Source organism: Salmo trutta, chromosome 4 (assembly GCF_901001165.1).
Source record: "Salmo trutta chromosome 4, fSalTru1.1, whole genome shotgun sequence".
In the NCBI taxonomy this organism is placed as follows: Eukaryota; Metazoa; Chordata; class Actinopteri; order Salmoniformes; family Salmonidae; genus Salmo; species Salmo trutta.
Window position 1 is genome coordinate 61513464 of NC_042960.1, and position 16443 is coordinate 61529906.

At 45.4% G+C, this 16443-nt stretch overlaps 1 protein-coding gene across 2 annotated transcripts in view; it reads right to left on the minus strand.

Moving 5' to 3' along the window:
- The window catches only part of LOC115192778 (harmonin), a 44412-nt gene that overhangs the window by 14919 nt on the left and 13050 nt on the right, over positions 1-16443 (minus strand). For both annotated transcript variants that reach the window (XM_029751631.1, XM_029751630.1), the window contains exons 12-14: positions 13928-13993; positions 12793-12926; positions 12526-12608 (exon numbers count right to left, since the gene is read on the minus strand). In XM_029751631.1, coding sequence (XP_029607491.1) covers positions 12526-12608; positions 12793-12926; positions 13928-13993 — 283 coding nt within the window. The remainder of the gene's footprint in view (positions 1-12525; positions 12609-12792; positions 12927-13927; positions 13994-16443) is intronic.

The window sequence follows — 16443 nt, forward strand, 5'->3', positions numbered from 1 at the left end:
TTAGTCTCATCTGACCAGAGTACTTCTTTTGGAGAGTCTCCCACATGCCTTTTGGCGAACACCAAACGTGTTTGCTCATTTTTTTCTTTAAGTAATGTCTTTTTTCTGGCCACTCTTCCGTAAAGCACACCACTCTGGAGTGCACGGCTTAAAGTGGTCCTATGGACACATTCTCCGCTGTGGAGCTTTGCAGCTCCTTCAGGGTTATCTTTGGTCTCCTTGTTGCATCTCTGATTAATGCACTCCTTGCCTGGTCTGTGAGTTTTGGTGGGCGGCCCTCTCTTGGCAGGTTTGTTGTGGTGCCATATTCTTTCAATTTTTTAATAATGGATTTAATGGTGCTCCGTGGAATGTTCAAAGTTTTGGATCTTTTTTTATAACCCAACCCTGATCTGTACTTCTCCTCAACTTTGTCCCTGACCTGTTTGGAGAGCTCCTTGGTCTTCATAGTGCCGCTTGCTTGGTGGTGCCCCTTGCTTAGTGGTGTTTCAGACTCTGGGGCCTTTCAGAACAGGTGTATGTATACTGAGATCATGTGACAGATCATGTGACACTTAGCTTGCACACAGGTGGACTTTATTTAACTAATTATGTGACTTCTGAAGGTCATTGGTTGTACCAGATCTTATATAGGGGCTTCATAGCAAATGGGGTGAATACATATGCACGCACGTCTTTTTCCGTTTTTATTTTTTAAATAAGTTATTTTTTAAATTTCACTTCACCAATTTGGACTATTTTCTGTATGTCCATTACATGAAATCCAAATAAAAATCTATTTCAATTACAGGTTGTAATGAAACAAAATAGGAAAAACGCAAAAGGGTGAATGCTTTTGCAAGGCACTCTATAAAACATAGATTTTTGAAGCAAATTTCCATTGTCACTGAAAATCCATTTTTCAGTTTTCTCCACTGTTCAATCACTTTCGTTTGAAAACGTGAGATAGCGACCGCGTTTCTAATTTTCACTTCAAAACATCTCAAAAGGAGTTGAAAATAAAAAACAAAACAGGCTTGTTCAATCTGCCTTTCACGTGTCTCTGCCTGCTAATGTCACATTCACAGTGTGACATCTAAAGGCTCATCTTTCTCCTCTAGGACAGGCCTCATTGACACACACACACACGCACATACACACACAAAAGCACACACACCGTCATCTGTGACCATCAAAATCTGAGGGCCACAGCTCCTCATTCTGCATTCATGGACAAAGGAGGAATAAAAAGCGGCTCTATAAAAGCATTGCTTTCTGAATGAAAGTTGATTGAATCTGATTAAGTAAGATGACGTTCTGAGTACAAGCCTATTCATTGCAATGACATTGACGTCTTTTGAATATAATCATAACAAGATAATAATTAAGTGGGTGCTTACATTTGTCCTATTTCACACATGTATAAGTGCGAATTGGTAAATCGTTTTCTTGCATATCCCACACCTAAGAACCCACAGAGAGTGGGGTCAGAGTTAAGTTCCTTGCTCATGGACACATCAACAGATTTTTGAAAGCATCACAAGAACAAAAGGCCCTCTGAGGTACGAGGCTGCATCTCAAATTGCCTATAGTGCACCACTTTCCACCAGATACAGTATAGTGCAGAATATAGGGAATAGCAGAGTGCCAACTGAGATTTCCACAGAGTTTGTTATGACATATCTGGAAGTGTAGGGAATGAATTTATGAACAAGGACTGTAAAATCAAAGTTATTTGTAACAATAATCATGATCTGTAGGGTTGTGTAAAAACATGGAGCTCTTTCTTCCTAGAGTACAGATGTTTTTTTGTGGTCCCAATCTCATTTTGTATCAAATACTAAAAAGGCCTTGACAGCAGGACAATGCACTGTCAGATAACATGAGGTCAACCTGGACACAAAAAGAAGACGTACACCCACATAATGTACACCATTCAGCATCCACACCATCCGCATTTCTACACAGAGACAAAAGAATGCCCAATACATGTGCTCTCCGTAGTCATTAGTTGAGTTATCGAACGTGCGACTACAAGGAACTAGTGCATCAAACAAAGAGGACAGATTGGGAACCAGAGAAGTAAAGGAGGCAGTCACTACACGCATCACTCCAGGGAAGAAAGAGGGATTGATTTAGTTAGGAAAGAGGAAGGGGAAACAGCCACTAAACTACTAATAAACACTCAGAGCAGAGGAGAGGAGAGTCAATGGAAAAGACAGGAGTCAGAGGGGAAGGTGGTGATGGGTATGGATTACTTGTCTCTTGTTGTTGGACCTAAAGGAGGTGTTATACGTCACCATCCGTTTCAGCATCTCCGGCGGCTGTAGCACAGGAACCAGAAGGCATTCAGAAGAGATTGACACTACAACACTAAGCTTCTTCTTTTTCTCTCTCCCTCTCTCTATCTCTCTGCATCTTAGGGTTAAGTACTCGTTTACTGACAAGTTCTGTTGATAAACTGCAAAGACTATAATAGTCTCTGTGGATTCACCCTTGACAACATGGATAATATATGAAGACTCAATCCTCCCTTGGTTTGTCTGGATGTTGGTGACCAGTGGAAGCTGCTGAGGGGAGGACGGCTCATAGCAATGGCTGGAACAGAGTAAATGGAATGGCATCAATGGAAACCATGTGTTTGAGGTATTTGATACCATTCCAGCCATTACCACGAGCCCGTCGTCCCCAATTAAGGTGCCACCAACCTCCTGTGGTGCTGACATATGGTAAATGACCAGCGGGAGCAGAGTGCTATCTCCATAGTCATGCAATGAAACAGGGTGACAGGGATAGAGGAAGGGACATTAGCATAGCCTCGCTTTTGGATGAAAACCTATTATCTCCAAAACAGAAACCTTTCAGGAAATGGAAAAAACAGCCATATTTTCCTATTAACGAACATACAATTATGCAACTTCAGAAGCTATTTTGAATACATTGTCTTTGTCCTATAGTCATACCACATTCAGGGGAGTTACTGCTTACATGTATAAAATGTAAGTCCCAGTGCAATAAAAATTTAGATTTTCCTGTGTTTTATATATATTTCCACACTATGAGACTGGAATAATATTGTAAAATTGTGAAAATGATAAAAATGCTACATCTTCAAACAGCATCTTAAATAATCCTCCTCCTCACCTCGACCCCCCCACCCACCCCAAAAATTTAAATAATAATAACATTTAAAAAACACTTAACCAGGACTTGCACTTCAACCCCCCCACCCCACCCCCCCTTCTAGCTCTGACTCTACTGATAGCTACGTTACTGAGGAAAAACATACTTTCTATGTCTGTGATATGTGGTTGTCCCACCTAGCTGTCTTAAGATGAATGCACTAATAAGAGCATCTCCTAAATAACTCAAATGTAAATGTAGTGTAAGAGCTGTTTTGGTTAGGGCCGTGACGATACCAGTATCACAATACTCGTTAGTATTGTGGCAGGGAAAAACAAAACACGAAGCGGATTTAAGTTCTTTACCAAAACATCCCCAATGTTGGAAACAAACATCATTATGGTGTCATCCAGAGTCACATTTTTATAAATTTTTTACTTTAGCACACAATATTGTACATACAGCAGGTTTTTAAAGGACCACACAGTTTGATCTTCTGCAATACTGGTATCGTCACAGTCCTAGATTTGGTGGGATGGAGTTCTGGTGTACCTAGTGACATCATCAGGCGGTAAATTAGTTAATAGACCAATAAGAAAGGGTGTTCCAAACCTCTTTGCCAATAACAGCTACTCCCAGACAGTCCTAACAAAATTCTTGCTTGGGAAATTGCTCTTTGCTAAGAAGATATGTGTTTATTTTTTACCATTTGAATAGAAAACAATCACAGTGAGGTACTTAATTGTTACCCAGAAATTATTTGATATTGAGATAAAAATAACTGCATTGGACCTTTAAGAGGTTTTCATCCAATACCTATGATAGACTCTGCCTGCCTAGCCTCTGTGTCAACCTGATAAGGAAGTTAGCATGTGTATGCTAACCATCCTTGTCTTGTACAGCAGAGAATCCAGAGAAACAGCTTGAACAAATAAGCACCCCGACTAGGGACAGTGACAACCAACTAGCACCCCGGCTAGGGACAGTGACAACCAACTAGGAACAATGACAACAAACTAGCACCCCGGCTAGGGACAGTGACAACAAACTAGCACCCCGGCTAGGAACAGTGACAACAAACTAGTACCCCGGCTAGGAACAGTGACAACAAACTAGTACCCCGGCTAGGGACAGTGACAACAAACTAGTACCCCGGCTAGGGACAGTGACAACAAACTAGGAACAATGACAACAAACTAGCACCCCGGCTAGGGACAGTGACAACAAACTAGTACCCCGGCTAGGGACAGTGACAACAAACTACGAACAATGACAACAAACTAGCACCCCGGCTAGGGACAGTGACAACAAACTAGCACCCCGGCTAGGGACAGTGACAACAAACTAGCACCCCGGCTAGGGACAGTGACAACAAACTAGCACCCCGGCTAGGGACAGTGACAACAAACTAGTACCCCGGCTAGGGACAGTGACAATAAACTAGTACCCCGGCTAGGGACAGTGACAACCAACTAGCACCCCGGCTAGGGACAGTGACAACAAACTAGCACCCCGGCTAGAGACAGTGACAACAAACTAGCACCCCGGCTAGGGACAGTGACAACAAACTAGTACCCCGGCTAGGGACAGCGACAATAAACTAGTACCCCGGCTAGGGACAGCGATAACCAACTAGCACCCCGGCTAGGGACAGTGACAACCAACTAGCACCCCGGCTAGGGACAGTGACAACAAACTAGCACCCCGGCTAGGGACAGTGACAACAAACTAGCACCCCGGCTAGGGACAGTGACAACAAACTAGCACCCCGGCTAGGGACAGTGACAACAAACTAGTACCCCGGCTAGGGACAGTGACAATAAACTAGTACCCCGGCTAGGGACAGTGACAACCAACTAGGGACAGTGACAACAAACTAGCACCCCGGCTAGGGACAGTGACAACCAACTAGCACCCCGGCTAGGGACAGTGACAACAAACTAGCACCCCGGCTAGGGACAGTGACAACAAACTAGCACCCCGGCTAGGGACAGTGACAACAAACTAGCACCCCGGCTAGGGACAGTGACAACAAACTAGCACCCCGGCTAGGGACAGTGACAACAAACTAGCACCCCGGCTAGGGACAGTGACAACAAACTAGTACCCCGGCTAGGGACAGTGACAATAAACTAGTACCCCGGCTAGGGACAGTGACAACCAACTAGGGACAGTGACAACAAACTAGCACCCCGGCTAGGGACAGTGACAACCAACTAGCACCCCGGCTAGGGACAGTGACAACAAACTAGCACCCCGGCTAGGGACAGTGACAACAAACTAGCACCCCGGCTAGGGACAGTGACAACAAACTAGCACCCCGGCTAGGGACAGTGACAACAAACTAGCACCCCGGCTAGGGACAGTGACAACAAACTAGCACCCCGGCTAGGGACAGTGACAACAAACTAGTACCCCGGCTAGGGACAGTGACAATAAACTAGTACCCCGGCTAGGGACAGTGACAACCAACTAGGGACAGTGACAACAAACTAGCACCCCGGCTAGGGACAGTGACAACAAACTAGTACCCCGGCTAGGGACAGTGACAACAAACTAGTACCCAGGCTAGGGACAGTGACAACAAACTAGCACCCCGGCTAGGGACAGTGACAACAAACTAGCACCCCGGCTAGGGACAGTGACAACAATCTAGCACCCCGGCTAGGGACAGTGACAACAAACTAGCACCCCGGCTAGGGACAGTGACAACAAACTAGCACCCCGGCTAGGGACAGTGACAACAAACTAGCACCCCGGCTAGGGACAGTGACAACAAACTAGTACCCCGGCTAGGGACAGTGACAATAAACTAGTACCCCGGCTAGGGACAGTGACAACCAACTAGGGACAGTGACAACAAACTAGCACCCCGGCTAGGGACAGTGACAACAAACTAGTACCCCGGCTAGGGACAGTGACAACAAACTAGCACCCCGGCTAGGGACAGTGACAACCAACTAGCACCCCGGCTAGGGACAGTGACAACCAACTAGCACCCCGGCTAGGGACAGTGACAACCAACTAGCACCCCGGCTAGGGACAGTGACAACAAACTAGTACCCCGGCTAGGGACAGTGACAGGAGAACATAGCAAGCGTCCACAAAGGGATTGAGGGTTTTTAGGGAGAGCGAAAGAGGGGGGTTAGGAGTGTTTTTCTTACCAGGCCCTCAGAGCGTAGGGTAGGTCGATGGGACTGGCTCTGGGGTAGCATGACTGGTTTAGACATGGTAGGGGCCATCTGACACCTCTGGTTGGGCAGGCTAGGAGCTATTTGCTATTGGGAACATCCATTCAGCAGCAAATATGACATCAAGCAATGGGGTTACGGTGGTCTATAGTGAGAAGCAGGATTCTGCTGCTGAATCCCAGAACAAACAGCTCATGATGAAACCAGTGACATCAGTGCTTTAACCCTGTGATTTAACCCTGTGATTTAACCCTGTGTATATCTATGTTTAACCCTGTAAGGATCAGAGCCCTGGGGATGTTCTAGAACTGTGAAGAAAGTTGTGTGGTTTAAATGTCAACAGATCTCCAGCTTGTCTCAACATTTGTTCACATCACACAAGTACCTCCTTCAAGGCAGGCTTAATGAACACTCTCAAATATCAGACTTACCAGGGGATTGCTTGAATTGGATACACCACTGACGTGGGAAGTGTTTATCATCACCTGAACCAGGGAAAGAGTACTGTGTATTCATCCCTGAATTACTTTTGCAAAACACTACGGAAATATGAATGTTATACACACACACACGGGTGTTTGAAGTGTAACACATCAAGACAGGCGATATTGTGCACTTGAAAAGGAGCTATTCAGTCTTGACTTACAGCCTCTTTCGCCTACATTGACAATATAATATCTTCACACATAAAACACCTACTAGTTACTGCATATCACACCACAACACGCCATGCGATTCTACACCCACTGCTGTCAAATACTATAACAACATTTCAAATCACACAGAGCCTCGACAAACTGAATAAAAAACAGCATTTCATTTCAATGGAGAGGAAAGAGATGTCTTCTTCACACCATTCAGTCATTGTGAATTGTTGTCCACTCCCATCAACTCAGCTAAAAGGTTTTGGGGCAAGGCAAGGGCTAGGGGTTGTTTCAGACCAGACCATAGACACCCCAGGGAGGCTACCTTAGAGTTCGAGGGGTAGGTCATGTCACTGGCGTTGGACGAGTAGTAACCTCCCCTTGGCAGGTACCCACCCCGTTCCCACTCGCTCCTTGTCTCTGGAGGACTGGAGGGGTGATGGTGGGGGTACCATCCTTGGGACCCTCCCCCCAGCCTCTCCTCAGGGTGCTGGGGGGGTGGGGGCGGAGGGGGTGGAAGGGGTGGGGGAGGCGGGGGAGGAGGAGGAGGTTGAGGGGTGGGCCGGGGGGAGGAGGGGGGCATGTAGGACTGTGAGGGAGGGGGGTAGTGGGAGGACGAGGAGGGAGGAGGTGGAGGCGGAGGAGGAGGACGGGGCTTACTTCCTCTGGAGGCCGCTGGGGGAGAGAAGTTGGGGATGGTGGGGTTGAGTCTGGGGGAAAGTGGAGGGAGAGGTAGGGGTGGTGGGGGCTGGGAGGAAGAAGGCTGGGTGGGGGCCAGTCTCTTCAGGGGACCTTTCAGACTCTGGTCCACCTCATCCAAGTTGAAGTCATCCAGGTCAGTGGTGGCCAGCTGGAGACCCCCGTAGAAACGCCTCACCATGGGCCCAGAGGCAGGAGAGCAAGGAGGGGACACCTGAAGGACAAGCCCTGCCACTCAGACACTCACAACCACAGTGCTATCACTGTACTCCACACAGACAGTCACAGAGCACTGTGGCTGCACAACGATCACTGTCTTTGAATAACAAGATAAATGACTCACTTTATCCTACCACAAATCTATCAATTACCAACGGAAGGGAAAAAACATTAAATGAAGAAGTTACTACACATATAAAATATCATATGCGATAGTACCACAGGTGGTCCTCACTGATACACAGAGGAAAGGGGGTTCTGGGAGAGGTGGTTCTACATAGTTCTAGGAGAGGTGGTTCTACATAGTTCTAGGAGAGGTGGTTCTACATAGTTCTAGGAGAGGTGGTTCTACATAGTTCTAGGAGAGGTGGTTCTACATAGCTCTAGGAGAGGTGGTTCTACATAGTTCTAGGAGAGGTGGTTCTATATAGTTCTAGGAGAGGTGGTTCTACATAGTTCTAGGAGAGGTGGTTCTACATAGTTCTAGGAGAGGTGGTTCTACATAGTTCTAGGAGAGGTGGTTCTACATAGCTCTAGGAGAGGTGGTTCTACATAGTTCTAGGAGAGGTGGTTCTACATAGTTATAGGGAGGGTAGTTCTACATAGTTCCAGGAGAGGGGGTTCTAGGTGTACCTCTGGGGACTCGTTCTCTACACAGGAAATTTTTTCCAGCCGTGTCTGACAGAGACGTTCCACCCAGTGCCTCACCTTCTCCGACTCCTCCAGATCCTCCCGCTCAGTCTCTGACACCTGGGGCACGGCACAGCGCAACGCAAGGCAACGAAATACTCAAGATTGGGTCATCGGGCATTCATATAGAACAACATATAACTCAAGGCTGGGTTATGGCTCAGTCATATAGAACAACATATAACTCAAGGCTGGGTTATGGCTCAGTCATATAGAACAACATAACTCAAGGCTGGATTATGGCTCAGTCATATAGAACAACATAACTCAAGGCTGGGTTATGGCTCAGTCATACAGGTATAAATTAAAAAAGATTGCACATACTATTGGCGATGTGCTGACAAAACATCAACTGAAAATAAAGTGTTTGTGATTTTCATTTTATATTCTCACTTATACAGCATGGTGTTATATGGGCATTACTCCTACCTGCTGCAAAGGTTTACTGATCAATACTCCTACACCAGTCAGATCATTACTCCTACCTCCTGCAAAGGTTTACTGATCAACACTCCTACACAAGTCAGATCATTACTCCTACCTCCTGCACCGGTCATATCATTACTCCTACCTCCTGCAAAGGTTTACTGATCAACACTCCTACACCAGTCTGATCATTACTCCCATCTCCTGCACTAGTCTACTGACCATTACTCCTACCTCCTGCACTAGTCTACTGACCATTACTCCCATCTCCTGCACTAGTCTACTGACCATTACTCCTACCTCCTGCACCAGTCTACTGACCATTACTCCTACCTCCTGCACTAGTCTACTGACCATTACTCCCATCTCCTGCACTAGTCTACTGACCATTACTCCTACCTCCTGCACTAGTCTACTGACCATTACTCCTACCTCCTGCACTGTTCCACTGATCATTACACCTACCTCCTACACCAGTCAGATCATTACCCCTACCTTCTACACCAGTCTACTGATCATTAGTCCTACCTTCTACACCAGTCAGATCATTACCCCTACCTTCTACACCAGTCAGATCATTACCCCTACCTCCTACACCAGTCAGATCATTACCCCTACCTCCTACACCAGTCAGATCATTACCCCTACCTCCTACACCAGTCAGATCATTACCCCTACCTCCTACACCAGTCAGATCATTACCCCTACCTCCTGCACCAGTATACTGATCAATACTCCTACCTCCTGCACCAGTCTACTGATCAATACTCCTACCTCTTGTACCAGTCAGATCATTACTCCTACCTCCTACACCAGTCAGATCATTACTCCTACCTCCTACACCAGTCAGATCATTACTCCTACCTCCTGCACCAGTCTACTGATCATTAGTCCTACCTTCTACACCAGTCAGATCATTACACCTACCTCCTACACCAGTCTACTGATCATTACTCCTACACCAGTCAGACCGTTAGTCCTACCTCCTATACCTCCTGCACCAGTCTACCAATCATTAGTCCTACCTTCTAAACCAGTCAGATCATTACTCCTACCTCCTGCACCAGTCTACTGATCATTAGTCCTACCTTCTAAACCAGTCAGATCATTACTCCTACCTCCTGCACCAGTCTACTGATCATTAGTCCTACCTTCTAAACCAGTCAGATCATTACTCCTACCTCCTGCACCAGTCTACCGATCATTAGTCCTACCTTCTACACCAGTCAGATCATTACTCCTACCTCCTGCACCAGTCTACTGATCATTACTCCTACCTCCTGCACCAGTCTACTGATCATTAGTCCTACCTTCTAAACCAGTCAGATCATTACTCCTACCTCCTGCACCAGTCTACTGATCATTAGTCCTACCTTCTAAACCAGTCAGATCATTACTCCTACCTCCTGCACCAGTCTACTGATCATTAGTCCTACCTTCTAAACCAGTCAGATCATTACTCCTACCTCCTGCACCAGTCTACTGATCATTAGTCCTACCTTCTACACCAGTCAGATCATTACTCCTACCTCCTGCGCCAGTCTACTGATGATTAGTCCTACCTTCTAAACCAGTCAGATCATTACTCCTACCTCCTGCGCCAGTCTACTGATCATTAGTCCTACCTTCTAAACCAGTCAGATCATTACTCCTACCTCCTGCACCAGTCTACTGATCATTAGTCCTACCTTCTAAACCAGTCAGATCATTACTCCTACCTCCTGCACCAGTCTACCGATCATTAGTCCTACCTTCTAAACCAGTCAGATCATTACTCCTACCTCCTGCGCCAGTCTACTGATCATTAGTCCTACCTTCTAAACCAGTCAGATCATTACTCCTACCTCCTGCACCAGTCTACTGATCATTACTCCTACCTCCTGCACCAGTCTACTGATCTTCTACATTTCCTCCCTCTCTGCAGCCAGCTTCAGCTCAAACTCCATCTCCTTCTTGTTCTTCCTCTGTTCCTGCAAGGTGTCAATGTTGGACACCTTCTTCTTCTTCTTTACTTTCTGAGGCGCCAGTAAAGTTTTTAATTATAGAAAGCAGGGAGAAACCAGAACCGATGATTCCACGACAAATTACAAATTATGCAAAAAACGATACAGTACAAGAACGTTTTCCAACTTCCAACAGACACTGACGGCCGTTAAAATATAGGTTAATAACTACTGCAGCATTGTGGTGACAGGACCAGTAAATAAGTCATGTTATTTTGCTCCAAGTTAACTACAGTGCATTCAGAAAGTATTCAAACCCCTTGACTTTTTCCACATTTTGTTGTGTTAAAGCCTGAATTTAAAATTGATTTTGTGTCATTGGCCTACACACAATACCTTACGATGTCAAAGTGGAATTATGTTTTTAGACATTTTTACAAATGTGACCCGATTCAGGAAACTAGGTGTATGTCGCAAGTCACGACTTCACACGAGAGCTGTTTGAGGGGCCAAGTTACAGTTTTGACTTAAATCGGCTTGAAAATCTATGGCAAGACTAATGTGCAAATATTGTACAATCCAGTTGTTTAAAGCTCTTCTTTAAAAAAAATGTTATCCTTTATTTAACTAGGCAAGTCAGTTAAGAACAAATTCTTATTTACAATGACGGCCTACCCCAGACAAACCATGACAATGCTGGGCCAATTGTGCTCCGCCCTATGGGACTCCCAATCACAGCCGTGATACAGCCTGGACTCGAACCAGGTACGATAGTGACGTCTCTTTCACTGAGACGCAGTGCCTTAGACTGCTGCGCCACTTGGGAGCCCGGAGTGACTTACCCAGAAAGACTCACAGCTGTAATCTCTGCCAAAGATGCTTCTACAAAGTATTGACTCAGGGGAGTGAATACTTATTTATTTAGTTTCTAATACATTTTCAAAAATGTATTAGAAAATGTATCAAAAATATTTTTCCCTTTGTCATTATGGGGTAGTGTGTGTAGATGGGTGAGAAAAAACAAATGTAATCAATTTTGAATTCAGGTCGTAACACAACTAAATGTGGAGTAAGTCAAGGGGTATGCATACTTTCTGAAGGCACTGCATATGTGTTAGCTTTGAGAGAACACACTCACAGCACACCAAACTGCGACCGTACAGAATACCTTGCGGAGTGTGGGCAGCTTCCCTTCATAGTGATAAAACCATCCGAAAGCTACAGAGGAAAAACAACATCAACCAGAGTCACTCTGATGCCCAGACAGACGTAAATCCTAGCAAGGCACATAACTTGAGCAAATCCAGAAAAAAAACATCTACTATAGTTGGTCAACTGAATCCAATTCACACAACAGAAAGAAAGAAAGAGCGCTCATGGGGTTGTATTGAGAAATATAACACCCTCCTGGTTCTAGGCAGTTTAGGAAACACAAGACAAGCTAGCTAAAGCAGAAACAGCCTAGCATCCAGGCTAGCACTATTAATGTACAGTATATGAACATGTCAATAGGTTTTGGTTGTCAAAGGTAATCGAGCATGTTGTCAGCGGTATTGTAACGTGTCTCTGACTCTGCGATGTGTCGGTACACTGTGAGACTCAGTCACTCACTTCTCTCCCTTCTTCTTCCTCCTCTTCCTCCTCCTCTTCCTCTTCATCGTTGTCATCAGCCTGAAATGAGCTGGCTCCATAGTCTGGAAGTGAAGGAAGTCAGAAAGCACGGCACACAGAGGAAGAAGACAGACAGCATGCAGACAGCATGCAGAGAGGTTCAACACAACTGTAAGTCTAGGCCCTTACTGGTCCTGCTGCTCTACAGGTCCCTGTTGGAATCTATTCATTCATCTATAGAGGTACCGCCTGTTCCCTTCTCCTTACCAGAGCTCTTGGACTTGGCGGGTGGGGTGTTGATTGCGTGCAGGGCCGGGGAGGGACTCTTGGTTTTGGTTTGTTCTCCAGGGGCCCAGTCCTCCTCCCACTCCTCGTTGTGCTTCCTCTCCGTAGCCTCGATCCTAAACACGCACACACGCTTTTATTTTAACTAGATGGTCTGTGAAGTTTAGATGGATCCTGGGTTCCCTTTATGTCATTCTCCCAGTCCCTGACTGACCTGTCAGTCTGTTTATCCAGTTACTGACAGATCAGTCTTTCTCCCAGTCCCTGACTGATCCGTCTGTTTCTCACAGTCTCTGACAGATCAGTCTTTCTCCCAGTCCCTGACTGATCCGTCTGTTTCTCACAGTCTCTGACTGATCCGTCTGTTTCTCTCAGTCCCTGACTGATACATCTGTTTATGTCTGTTTCTCCCAGTCCCTGACTGATACATCTGTTTATGTCTGTTTCTCCCAGTCCCTGACTGATACGTCTGTTTATGTCTGTTTCTCCCAGTCCCTGACTGATACGTCTGTTTATGTCTGTTTCTCCCAGTCCCTGACTGATCCGTTTGTTTCTCTCAGACCCTGACTGATACGTCTGTTTCTACCAGTCCCTGAATGATCCGTCTGTTTCTCTCAGACCCTGACTGATACGTCTGTTTCTACCAGTCCCTGAATGATCCGTCTGTTTCTCTCAGACCCTGACTGATACGTCTGTTTCTCTCAGACCCTGACTGATACGTCTGTTTCTGTCTGTTTCTCCCAGTCCCTGACTGATCCGTCTGTTTCTTCCAGTCCCTGACTGATCCGTCTGTTTCTGTCTGTTTCTCCCAGTCCCTGACATTTGATCCGTCTGTTTCTGTCTATTTCTCCCAGTCCCTGACTGATCCGTCTGTTTCTCCCAGTCCCTGACATTTGATCCGTCTGTTTCTGTCTATTTCTCTCAGTCCCTGACTGATCCGTCTGTTTCTCCTAGTCCCTGACTGATCCGTCTGTTTCTCCTAGTCCCTGACTGATCCGTCTGTTCCTCTATGAGTAGAATATGTTATTGTGCGTAACATTATTGTACAAAATACAAAATATACAAAATACATATATTATAGAAACAGCAATCAATATGCAAAGCAGGGTGAACTCACTTCTCCATCTCCTTCTGGTAGCGTTCCTCTTCCTCAGCAGTTTTCTGAGAAATCTCAATCTTTCTCCTATTCACAACGCAAAGAAACACATGTTAACAACATAAACATGTATGGGCTATCTATCACACTGAGATATAAGTACAGCCTATTCTTCTGGAGATAGTGCCAGTGTAACATTAATGTATTCACTATGAAAGTTATGTTGACAACAAGTAGTTTTTGTATATCTTGAATGCCAATCAGAAAGAAAATGCAAAATTCTGTTTTGCTTGTCTTCTCTTGTGAGTCTGATTGCTTTTATTGCTAGTGGAAGGTCAGTCCTTTTCTAGTGTACAGAGCCAAGAGATAGAGGCTGTTGTGCTCTACTGATGTCTTCACAGATTGTTTTCCGAACAGAAGCCTGGACCTAATTTGGCAAACTGAGCAAAGATTGTCTTCATCTTGTGGGTTGACAAGTTGAAATCAAAACAAGTTTCAATCATCACCTACTGTCTACTCAAAGAGATTACATATGTGACTCATTTCAGGAAACTAGACGTATGTCGCACGTCACTACTTCACAGGAGAGGCATTTGAACATAAACATTATTTTTTTATCAAATTGCATTTCTTGTCAGAAATGCCTTCTGGAACATGTAAACTTTCATGTGCCTTAAAAACAAACTTGTGTTCCATCCGTAAATAAAAATACAATTGTTGCCTAGTTGGTTTAGCAAAAGAAAAAGACAGGAACTTTTCCGCTAGCCATGACTGGTTGAGATAATGGATGGGCTGGACATGCAGGGAGATGAGTTTGGATTGGTCTGCCATGTAGCTTGCTTCTGTTTATAACGTGAGCTGCTCAGTATGTGTTCTTTCTACCGCGCTGTTTTTGAAATACAGTGCATTCAGAAAGTATTCAGACCCCTTGACTTTCTCCATAATTTGTTCCGTTAAAGCCTTATTCTAAAATGTATTAAATACTGAATACTTCGGAAAGTATTCAGACATCTTGACTTTTTCCACATTTTGTTACGTTACAGCCTTATTCTAAAATGTATTAAATCGTTATTTTCCCTTATTAATCTACACACAATACCCCATAACGACAAAGAAAAAAACTGTACTTTGTTGAAGCATCTTTGGCAGCGATTACAGCATCGAGTATTCTTGGGTATGACGCTCCCCAAATACAAGTGTGCCAAGCTTGTAGAGTCATACCCAAGAAGACTCGAGGCTGTAATTGCTGCCAAAGGTGCTTCAACAAAGTACTGAATAAAACATCTCAATACTTATGTAAATGTAATATCGGTTTGTTTTGTTTTTTTAAAGTGCAAAAATGTCTAAAAAACTGTTTTTGCTTGGTCATTATGGAGTATGGTGTGTAGATTGTTTTTTTTTCTCTCATCAATCTAATCAATTTTAGAATAAGGCTGTAACGTAACAAAATGTGGAAAATCGAAGGGGTCTGAATACTTTCCAAATGCACTGTATATAACGTTAGCCATCAGAGTGACTTGACACAACGCTGGCCAAACAAGATGTAACTACAAACAAAACGTTAAACGAATTAAATGTTTCCAGTCTGCCGTGAAGCGTTCATCCATGTATACGGGTAAGAGTCTAGCTACATTTTCAGACATTATAAGTTTCTAAATTTGTCAGAAAGTCATTTTCATTACAAGTTAAAGCGTACTGTTCGCTAGCAAACGTTAGCTTGCTGGCTCGCTAGCTAACATTACGTGTATGATCTGTGCATTAATATTATTTGAATCAGAAATCCATTTGCTGTAACGTTTGTCGTCGGGAGACGAGGAAGCGGACCAAAACGCAGCTGGGAGCGAATACATGTTTAACACACTAGAATTAAACATGTACACAAAATCAAGGAAAAAACTGCCAATACGTTACGTGCTCAAATAACGAGACAACAACCCACAAACATCGTGGGGGAAAAGGAACTTAAATGTGATTCCCAATCAGACTTCACAAGCGACAGCTGTCTGATTGGGAAATCACCCCCGAGCCCAACATAGAAATAAAACATAGAAATGCCACACCCTGACCAAAATAGCAGAGTTCACCTGGTCAGGGCGTGACAGTACCCCCCCCCCTCCAACGGTGCGTACTCCCGGCGCACCAAACTAAAGTCTATTAGGGGGGGGACCCGGGTGGGCGCCTCACCCTCGGTGGAGGCTCTGGCCCCGGGCATGTTTCTCCCCCTGCCTCCACCCTAGCCCTACCCCTCTGGCCCGGACTGGACCACTGTGGAGCGGCATGCTCAGGCTCCGGAGCGGAGCCGTTGACCGGAACATAATTGGGCACCGGTGGACCAGACACGGGCCGTGCCGGACTGTGGACACGCACCGTGGGCTTGGTGCGGGGAACAGGAACGGGCCGGACAGGACTGTGGACACGCACCGTGGGCTTGGTGCGGGGAACAGGGACGGGCCGGACAGGACTGTGGACACGCACCGTGGGCTTGGTGCGGGGAACAGGGACGGGCCGGACAGGACTGTGGACACGCACCGTGGGCT